Here is a 10,342-nt window from a genome sequence, read left to right on the forward strand (position 1 = left end):
AAAAGGAACACTTGATGCTTCATCAACTGTACCGATCTTCTCTTCAAGAGATTCAAAGAAGTCCACCATATCCAAATTTGTCATATGGGATACGTCGAATATATCATTATCCTAGTATGCAAAATTTGCTTCCACATTTTTTTTTCTTTTTTCTTCAAGGAAGCTTAATACAGATCACCAAAGTATTTTGATGTACGATAAATACGTGATCAATGCGAAGTCATATCAGAAGCAATTTTATTCATCACCTTTTGAATTCTTATCTTATGGAACATTTCATTTATGATCATCATTTTATGTAGTTCTTTTGAAATTTTTATGATTAGAACCACCACAAAAATAATAATTATTTCCTCCTCTATCATTCTCACGACCTCAACGATGATTATTGTTAACATTCACAACATTTTCTTCAGGGAATAATGTTATTCTAGTTGGTCGAGTTTCGTAGTTCTTAATCAATAACTTGTTATTTGGTTCAGCCATGAGAAAACATGAAATTGTTTAGAATAACGTTTAAAACTTTTCTCTCGATAATACTACTGCATGCAAGAGCATATTCGAGACATAAAAAGTAGAAAATATCTTCTCCAACCTATCTGCATCAATAATTTTCTCTCTACATAACAACAATTTTGAACTAATTTTAAATAATGTAGAGTTGTAATCAGTTACTGATTTAAGATCTTATAGCCTCAAGTGCATCCACTCACAACAAGCTTTAGATAGAATAACTATTTTTTCATGATCATACCTTTCTTCCAAAAAATTTTACAAAATACTAGGATTTTTTATTGTAAGATACTCCATTTTCAATTCTTCCTGAAGGTGATGACGAAGGAAAATTATAGTTTTTGCTTTGTCCTGATTGGATGTCGTACTTTCTTCTTTAATTGTATCTCCCAGATTCATAGCATCCAGAACCCATGACAAATGATTATTGTCATTAATGTCAAGAAATACGAATTCTAATTTCGTAATTTGTCATGTCACACCATCACAAAAACATTGTGTTGGTTTTAGAAATTTAATATGTACCAAATATGAAAAATAACATTTAATTTATTAATTATAACAAAGAGAAAAAATTTGACATACCTTCAGCAAGGAAACAATAGGAATTCGTGCTGAAATGTGTTGTAAAATTAGGGAACATAATAGAAACCTAAATATGGAGAATAAAATATACTTAAATAAAATAAAATAAATATAAAAAATTTCGCATATAGAAAAAATGTCAAACTATTTACAGAAATAGCAAAAAACTCCATTATCAATAATAATATGTAGTAGACAACATATACATATCAACTTACAATATTACTCTCTTTCAAAAAAATAAAAATAAAAATAAAAATAATGAGAGCATTACTTGAAAGGAAAAGAAAAAAAAAAAAATTCTTAAAGGTGGTACCGAGCTATCATCTCATTCATATACTTTATGCTGTAGGTTAATCTCTTTCCATCCTCCACCTGCCTCTGATATAGAGCAGATGGCCTTCTCCACCTTTATTTAGAAGAAGGTGCAAAAGCACTGTAGGAAAAAAAAAAAAAATAAATAAATAAATTCAATCATCCTTCAATTTCAAAGTATACAAATAAACACCAAAGCCAAAATAATTACATCCCAGATTGGTAGGTTGTTAGACTTGGAGAAGAAAAGATCATGAGTACAAGAAAGCAGATTTATCATAATTAATTTGCCCATTTTCTGATTATATGTTCTTAATTCTCAGATGAGTTTCTGAATGTGCCTGGAAGTTTTTGGGGTCTAGCTTCTGCTTATCAATCAAAAAAATATTAAAATTAATAGTAAATATTTTATGGTGTACGAACTTTACAAAGATCAAAAAGGAAAAAGGAATGAAACCAAATATATAGACTTGGAAAAGCCATAAGCTATATAAGAAAATCCAATAATTGCATTTCAAGAAATACATCAGCAAAAAATTAATATATATTAAAGAAAAGGAAGTACTTTGTAGCAAATCACTTGAGGAGCCTCCAACTACTTTCACATAGCCTTCTATCTTCCTCTTTTATCCTTTGTTATCTATCCATTAAACCAAAATGTAAAGTCACTGACAACCTATTTGTATTGATTTTGTAAGACCTTAAAGAGTATTTCTAGGTGGAAAAGAAAGAGTGCTTTGAATACTTGTATGTATTTTTAACTAATTAATTGTACTTTAAAGACAACTTATTCAAAATCCACTCAATCATATAAAAAAAATGCCTTATAAATTAATACCAATATTTGGTGTGTTGAAACATTGTCAAGTCTACGAATTAAATTAGGCATATGAAGAAAATCTCAAGCTTGAGAAAAGGAAAAAAATAATAATAACAATAATAGTAATAAAGGAATGAAAACATAAGCCAAAGAATGGCCCATATTTGAAAGTTAAAAGCAAATTTCATTGAAACGTTAAAATATTTAAAACAAACCATAATATGCATATACCTTAATTGGTGCCCTTCTAATTCCTTCTAGTTGTGGGATACAGTATGAAGTAAACTGTTCTCACCTTTCAAATAATCCTCACTGTATATATTTCGCGATTTCAAAGTTAATAAATAAATAAATCACCTGAGAAAGAGAAAGTAAAGAACAAAATTGACAGGAGGGTTTAAAAGTTAAAATATTAATCAGATGGAAATGATGGTTTATATAAAAGAAGTTAATTATGATAGGAAATGAATGTGCATACCTATTCAGTGGAATAGTCTTATCCTTTTTTCTTTCTTGTTTTCCTTCCGCAATTTTCGACAGTTTAAACTCTCAATCCTCCTCTTAATTAAGGAGTCGTGGTTAAATTAGGACAACCTTCAATCATGATTGACAGTGAAGAGAGGCGAGTAACTCCTTCTGGTAACGAAGTTAACTTGGGACAATTTTCCATACACAAAATTGACAGTGAAGTGAGGTAAACGATTCCTTCTGACAACGATGTTAAATTGGGACAACTCAAAATGAACAACTTTGATAGGGACATGAGATGGCTGACATCTTCCGACAACAACGGTAATTTGGCACACTCTTGAATACTCAAACTTGATAGTGAAGTGAGTTGGCCAATCCCTTCAATACTCACTAAATTTTTACAATGTATTAGCCGCAAAGATTCAAGAGCTGTCATATATTTCAAACCTTTGGGTAAATACTCCAATTTGGGGACGTTCCAAAGAATAAGTCTGCGGAGATTTACAAGTTGTTTGCAAAACAGTTCGCTATCCACATAATGGGAAGAAGACATTTGTAAATTTTTGCAACTTCGTATGTTAAGGGACTCGAGATCTTTCATATTGCAGAATAAATCCTCTGGCAGAAATTCAAGATCAATATTTTCAATCTCAAGAAAAGATAATTTAGACAGAGTTGAAGAAGAAGAAGAATCTGCAGTAAGGTTTGTAGCCATTCTTATTACCATATCAAAAAGTTGCACACTGACACCTCTTATTGACAATGATTGCAAAGGTGGATGATGTGGAAAAGAAGCCAACTGAGAGCAACGAGAAATCCATAATTTTGAAAGGTGATGTAAAGCTATTGGAAGGGAGGCACTGTATTGAGCATATCTTGATGGGATTTCCTCCTTCCACCAACCTTTCAACTTAGGCATGTCATGGATTCTTAGTTTCTCAAGGGATGGAAAGAAATTAGTTGATGAAGAAATAGAACCGTTATTATCAATGTATTCTATATTGGGTAAGTTCATAAGACAAAGATGCTTGAGATATGGAAATTGATCAAACTGAGGGAGATGCACCAACTTTGTACAATGCGTAAGCTCTATGCCCACCAATCCACCCAAGAAATCAGAAGATAACCAATTACATAATTTCATTCCACTGTATTCTTCTATATGCATTTTGCGAATATTTGAATGTGGTTTTAAGCACTCCAAAATCCTTTCATCTTCATTATTTGAGACATCATCAATTTTATGCTTTTCCCAATGTAATTCCAACTTTTGGATTCCAGACTTTCCTTCCAAGTATTTTGCATTATTGACATCAGTAGCTGTGCAAAATTGCAATCCTTTAATAGATAATGATCCTCTCAAGTTCTTAAGCCCATTCAATTCACTTAAGTCACCACCCTCGTCATCCTTCCCTAATACAAACAAATTCATTGTCTGAAGGCAAGTCATCCCACCTAGCCCTTTTGGCATGTGAGTCAATAGGCGGCATTTATATATATCAAGATGCCTAAGATTGATCAAGTTGCTAATATCTCTAGGCAATTTTCTTAGACATGGACAGTTGCAAAGGATAAGTGTTTCCAAATTATACAATTTTGTAATACAATTGGGAAGAAAGTTTATACTCAAACCAGAAAGATTAAGATATCTCAAATGTTTCAATTTATCAATAAACTTGGGAGGATGATTACCAAAGTAGTACAATTTCAATGTTCGCAATCGAAAAAGTTTAATATGATAAGGTTTTTTGGAAAAAAGAAAAGGATTATTTAAATTCATATCCAATGTTCGCAAACTCTTTGCCTCAGTGAATGATTTAGGTACAATTAGTTCCCTTGATAATGTTGACATTTTGTTGTAGGAGAATAAGACATGTCGAGTCCTTTTGTCAATGGATCCAATACCATCACTTACAACCACACATTCATTTTCTACTATCGAACACGCAAGATCATGCATCAAATCATGCATCTTGCACTTCTTGATGTCTCCCCATTTATTTTTTCTTACGTCTTGAAAGAATGACCTCCCCACTAACTCATTAAAATAATCATCACCAATATCTTCAGTTGCCTTCTTTGTATGTGGTTGAATAAAACCTTGTGCCATCCATTGTTTAACAAACTCATCCTTTTCAAACACATAATCTTTGGGAAACAAAGCACAATACGTAAAACATTGCTTCAAATTTGATGGAAGGTGGTTAAAACTGATCCTTAGTATTGGTTGAATTTGACTTTCTTGTTGCAAAATCATACAAAGTTCATTCTCCTTGAATGACAACCAATCCATTTCCGTATTTTTGAAATATAACAGACGCCCAACTACTCTTATTGCAAGAGGACAACCTTTTAACTTTCCTACGATCTCCTTACCGATTCTGACCAAATTCGAATTCTCAAGCTCGTCTTCTTCGTTCAAGAATGCCATTTTTCTAAACAAAACCCAAGAGTCGTCCTTGTCAAGTTCTTTTAAATGATGAAACCAAACTGTGTCAGAAGTCTGTGCAACTTGTTGGCTACGTGTTGTGATCAAAATTCTACTTCCCTTGGCACCACCCATTAGAAATCTTTTTAGACCAATCCATTTTTCATGGCTTTCATTCCACACATCATCCATGACCAACAAGTACTTTTTTCCATTAATTTTCTCTCGAAGCATAATTTGTAATTTATCCAACTGAAGGGGCTCAGGTTTCTTTTCTTCGATAGACTCTAATATCTTTTCGACAATTACTTTGACATCAAATTCTTCAGAAATACACACCCATAATTTCAACTTAAAATGTTTGTTTATCTTGTCATCATTATAGACAGATTGAGCAAGTGCGGTCTTTCCTAATCCTCCCATGCCAATTATTGAAACCACTTCAACATTATCCTTTCTGGTGCTTGTATCCAATAGAAAATCTATAACAATCTTCTTATCATCATCCCTACCAATCACTTCTCCCTCAAGAATAAAAGAGGAAATCTCTCGTATCTTCCTTAACTCATTATCTGGAATCTCCCTCATACGCACAGAAAGGTGGAGGTGAGCTTTATCAGCTGCAATAGCATCTAGCTTCTCCCTAATTCCTTTAATTTTTCGACCCATTTTGAAACCAAATAAAATATGATTAGGTTTGGAGAAGAAGATACGTACTTGTTTGGTGATTCTTCTATCTTTAGCAATAACTTGTCTTCTCAAGGTTTCATAAGAAAACTCATCAACCAAGTCATCAATATCGTAGAAAGCATCTTTAAGCTTTGAAATCCAATCTTTGACTGCGTGGCTCATGGATTGTTGCTCCTCTGCATCTAGAAGCACCGATTTAATGGTCGAAAGAGTTTTTTGAAGTTTGTCGAGCTCATCATTGACTCCCCACAACGATACAAGCTCTCGAAGGGCCGAAGAGCCCAATTTGGTTATAATATTTGTAGCAACGTTGAACATAACAGAATCCGCCATGGATGAAAATGATCAATTCTTTTTCAAATTTGGAGAAAGAGGCAACAGGGGTTTATGAAGTCGAGTGATGGAGGACGTGAGATTGGGATAATATTTAATGTGTTTTTCCTTTTTTTTTTTTTTTTTTTTTTTAAGGAACAAAAGTCTCGGCCTCTGCACTCAAATAATAATGTTGTACGCACTACTCCGACAATTGTGAGATGCTTTTTCTTTTTTTTGATTTTTTATTGTGTGTATGTTTTCTCTTTTTCTTTCTTCTAAAAAAAGAAAAAAAAAGTGCAAGTTTATTTAATTAAAGCATTTCTAAACCAAATACAAATTTATTCTTATCCTCATCCATCTTTCAATGATCAATAATTATCCATCTTAATTAGAAATGAAATAGTAATAATAATAAATCGGGTGTATGACCTCAAGGAGTTGCAGTTCAGATAGTAGAGCTGTGAAAAACCATTACGGAGAAATTGATATTTCTAAAGGAAACATTTTGAGGGAAAAAAGTAATCTCTCTTTAAAAAATTTATTTTTGAAATATCTTTTTTATCCTTTTAAGATTTTGAACGGAGGACTCTACTTAATGAAAATTCAATTTTATCTCTCATCAACTGCCTCCAATTTCACTTTTACACCTAACCATAATTTTTCATACCCAATTTCAGTTTTGGCAACATTCAACTGATATTTGTATTCACATTCCAATTTTTTAACCAATTACAATTCCAATATTTGTATTCCCAATCCAATTTTTTTATTCCAATTATAATTCCAAGTTTTTTTCCTCTACGTTTAATTAGAATTAGAATTGGTTATAACAAATCAGACTAGAGCTTATTGGAATTGATATAGGTTTAAGTTAAAAAAATAAATAAATAAACAATAAAGCCTAAGCTTAAGTTTTGAAAGAATTGAATTAGTTTAAGTTATATTAAGATGAAATTGGCTAAAAACCTTAGAATTGGTTTAATTTTCGGTCTTTGTACTTTTTTGTACTTTTTTAAACGGACAAAAAAGTCTGTAGAAAATAAGAAAACTAAAAAAAATCCATTTTTCCTTAAATTTTGTAAATTAAAAAAATCTATAATGTTTTAATTTTACTTTTTTAAAATTAAAAAATCTATTTTCAAATTCATTTCAAAAAAGTAAGATAAACAGACAGATTTTAATTTAAATAAGAGTAATTTTTTTTAGAAAACAAATTTTTTAATTTTAAAAAGTAAAAATTTAGAAAAGAAAAAGAGAAAAATTTCCCTGGTATCTGGAAAATTTGAGAAACTTCAAGTTGAAGACATTCCCGGATTCTCTTTTTTCTTTTTTTCTCAATTTTCTTAATTTTTTTAAATTGTAAAAAGTAAAATTAAAAAATAAGATTTTTAATTTAAAAAGTAGAAACTAAAAAATATTAATTAATTTTTTTTTTTCAAAAAAAAAAAAGCTTTATACTATCCACTTATGGGGAATTCTTGTAAAATTAGCTGGAAGTGATATTCGTTAAAAACAATAAAACTAAAACTTACAAATGAAAATTGGTAACATAAACCAATTGCTTTAAGCTTAAAAAATAAAATTTGCAATAAAAAAAATTAAAACTAAGTTTCCTTTTTACTTTAATTTATAAATAAAAAATAATAAAAATTAATTTTGATTTTTTTTACAAAAAAAAAGATACCCATTTTTTTTTGTTTTTTTTTTTTGTTTTTTTTTTTGTTTTTGTTTTGTTTTTTAAATATGGACTTACCTTTTTAATTTGATTTTTTTTTTTAATTCAGAACTTAACAATAAAAATAAAGAATTTTTAATTTAAAAAAGTTCTCAAAAAATCTTGAAATTTTAACTTAGTTTAATTTTTTTAATTTCAAATTTCATTTTTTTTAACTTAAACCAATTGAGTTTCAGTTAACTAATTTCAACTATGGGAAGTTTTAATTTAATTGTTTTTAACCAATTTCAATTTCAATTAAATTGAGAGGAATTCCCATAAGTGGATGGTTTATGTTCGTTTTGTTTAAAAATATATATATTTTAAATAATAAAATTGTTGAAAATATTTACAAGTAATAACCAAACATATATATATATTAAAGCACGGGAAGAGATAGAGAAAATAAATGGAAGAACTCTGTAGATATTTGTTTTCTACAAGTTTTTGGTAAGTTCTTAATATTTTGTTTAAAACACTCATTTGAATTTTAAGTCAAATTTAAAAACAAAATCAACTTTTGCAAAGACTACTTTTTTTTCAAACATTAGTTTGATTTTTAAAATGTATTTAAAAATTAGGTAACATATCAACAAAAAAGTAATAAGTAAAAGTACAACTTATAAACTTAAATTAAAAAAAAAAACAAAAAAAAACAAAAACAAAATGGTTTAATAACAGAAAAGGAAATTTTATTTTCAAAGCAAAGAAGAACACAGGCAAAAGAACGAGTTTTTTTTTTTTTTTTTATGGATGACCTTCTCACAAACACCTTTATGATTTTTGACTCGCCCCAAAAAAGTAAGAAATCTAATCTTTTGCTTACGTCAATGAGCCCTACCGCATTTTATATGCTTGCATGACGAATGATCATGTTTATCATAGCTCTAACGCGATAGTCATGGGAAATTGTCCAAAATATCCACCCTTTAGTTTTCAGATTTCAAAAATAGCACGCTTTTTGAAATCTCTATGAATTGATTTTTCTCGGGCCTTCTCGTACGAGATCGAGCCCGAGATTGTGTTAATTGTTTTAACTTTTGAATATCAAATTCAATTGATGGGAAAATAATTTTACGAATATGCCCTTAATAATATAAAAATAACATAATTGTTATAATAACCATTTTTTGGGAAAGAGATGGTTGACTTGCTCAACAAGTTTCCTAAACGTTATCCAAAAATTTTCCTTGTATTTGGCAGTCCTTAAAACTCCTAGCTTTCATCTTTTTGCATACATTCAAGAAAAACAAGGTAAATGTAGTGTTATTGTATTTTGTAAATTTGTTGTAGTTATTATTTGCATGCTATTGAGGCCAATAATTTATGTTTTCATGGTTGTTTACCTATTCTCGGTGGAAATTCTACAATCTCGACCGCGATTGAGTACAATTCCCCTGAGATTCAGTGTAGGGGTTGAAATCTCGAGCAAGATATTTATATAGTTACATCGAGATAATGCAATATCCTCGAGATTTTGATGAATTTATTAAATTTTTTGAACCTGTATATGATTTTTTTCAAGGATACCTCGTATATTTGTTTGTTTTAAGGGTGAATAGAAGGAGGATGAGAAAGAATACATAGGGGGTCAGTGGAAATGGTTGATTGTCGACGTCGAAATAAAGTATGAGGAGTTTTTACGAGAAATATATAGAAATAGTGAGATAAATTTTGTTGAGTTTGAATTGGTTATAAGGTGTTTGTACAATGTTAGATCGAATGTATTTGCCTTTGTGATCAACAATCAAGAAGATCTCCATTTTTTCTTAACTGGTGACGATGTGTCTCAAGTGGCCCTTTTAGTATCAAAGTTACTAGTAGTAGTCCATAAACCTAGGAGTACGGTACCGTCATATCCAGTTCAAATAGCCCAAAATATTCCAATGTTTGCATATGAACTTGAGTTTATGTTGGGATTGGTGTCTTAATTCTCCTGGTAGTCTTGTAGTTTGTAAACACTTTATGAACATATTGTTATTAATAAAATAAATGTTATTTTATAAGCATCTACTCAATCCAATAAACTAAGATCCATGATTATTTTATGTAACTTAAGCATGTATATGAGACATACAAGTGAATCATGCCTTAAGTAATAACCTAAATGGTTCGTAGTATAAGGATAAAGGATGGATACCTTATCCTGGTGATATTATGGATACAACCCGCTTTGTAGATATTATAAGTGTTGTAAAGTGCTACAAATGGTTTGATCCTGACCATTCATGTAGAGATATGCGAGAGGGGTATCCTATACACAGAGTTTGTATAAGACTGGACCACGAGAAGATTAGTCTTTTTATATAACGTCGTTATCGAATTGAGACTTACATTTCACTAGGATGACCATAGGTGACATAACCTCAATCTTGAATGATTTAGGAACTCCTGCACATGAGGACGGTCCTTTGATTTATATGAGTGAGAGAGGCCAGATTGCCAACTCAACAAGCCTACCATTTTGGGAATTCGTCTGATTGGGAAGTTG

At 30.4% G+C, this 10,342-nt stretch overlaps 1 protein-coding gene across 4 annotated transcripts; it reads right to left on the reverse strand.

Annotated features, from left to right (window-relative positions):
- Positions 1-1,245: 1,245 nt before the first annotated feature.
- On the reverse strand, positions 1,246-6,375 carry LOC120085542 (disease resistance protein RGA2-like). 4 transcript variants are annotated; one of them, XM_039041568.2, is made up of 4 exons: positions 2,712-6,375; positions 2,465-2,545; positions 1,979-2,053; positions 1,246-1,534 (listed from the first exon to the last, which is right to left on the reverse strand). In XM_039041568.2, the coding sequence occupies exon 1, from the start codon at positions 6,153-6,155 to the stop codon at positions 2,799-2,801; it is 3,357 nt and encodes a 1,118-aa protein (XP_038897496.1). In that variant the 5' UTR covers positions 6,156-6,375; the 3' UTR covers positions 1,246-1,534; positions 1,979-2,053; positions 2,465-2,545; positions 2,712-2,798. The 4 variants fall into 4 exon arrangements, with proteins under 4 accessions (XP_038897496.1, XP_038897494.1, XP_038897497.1 ...); XM_039041566.2 differs by having other exon boundaries at positions 2,465-2,590; XM_039041569.2 differs by lacking the exon at positions 1,979-2,053.
- Positions 6,376-10,342: the final 3,967 nt, after the last annotated feature.

The sequence above is a fragment of the Benincasa hispida genome, chromosome 9 (genome assembly GCF_027475165.1).
Source record: "Benincasa hispida cultivar pf3 chromosome 9, pf3_genome.v1.1, whole genome shotgun sequence".
Taxonomy (NCBI): Eukaryota; Viridiplantae; Streptophyta; class Magnoliopsida; order Cucurbitales; family Cucurbitaceae; genus Benincasa; species Benincasa hispida.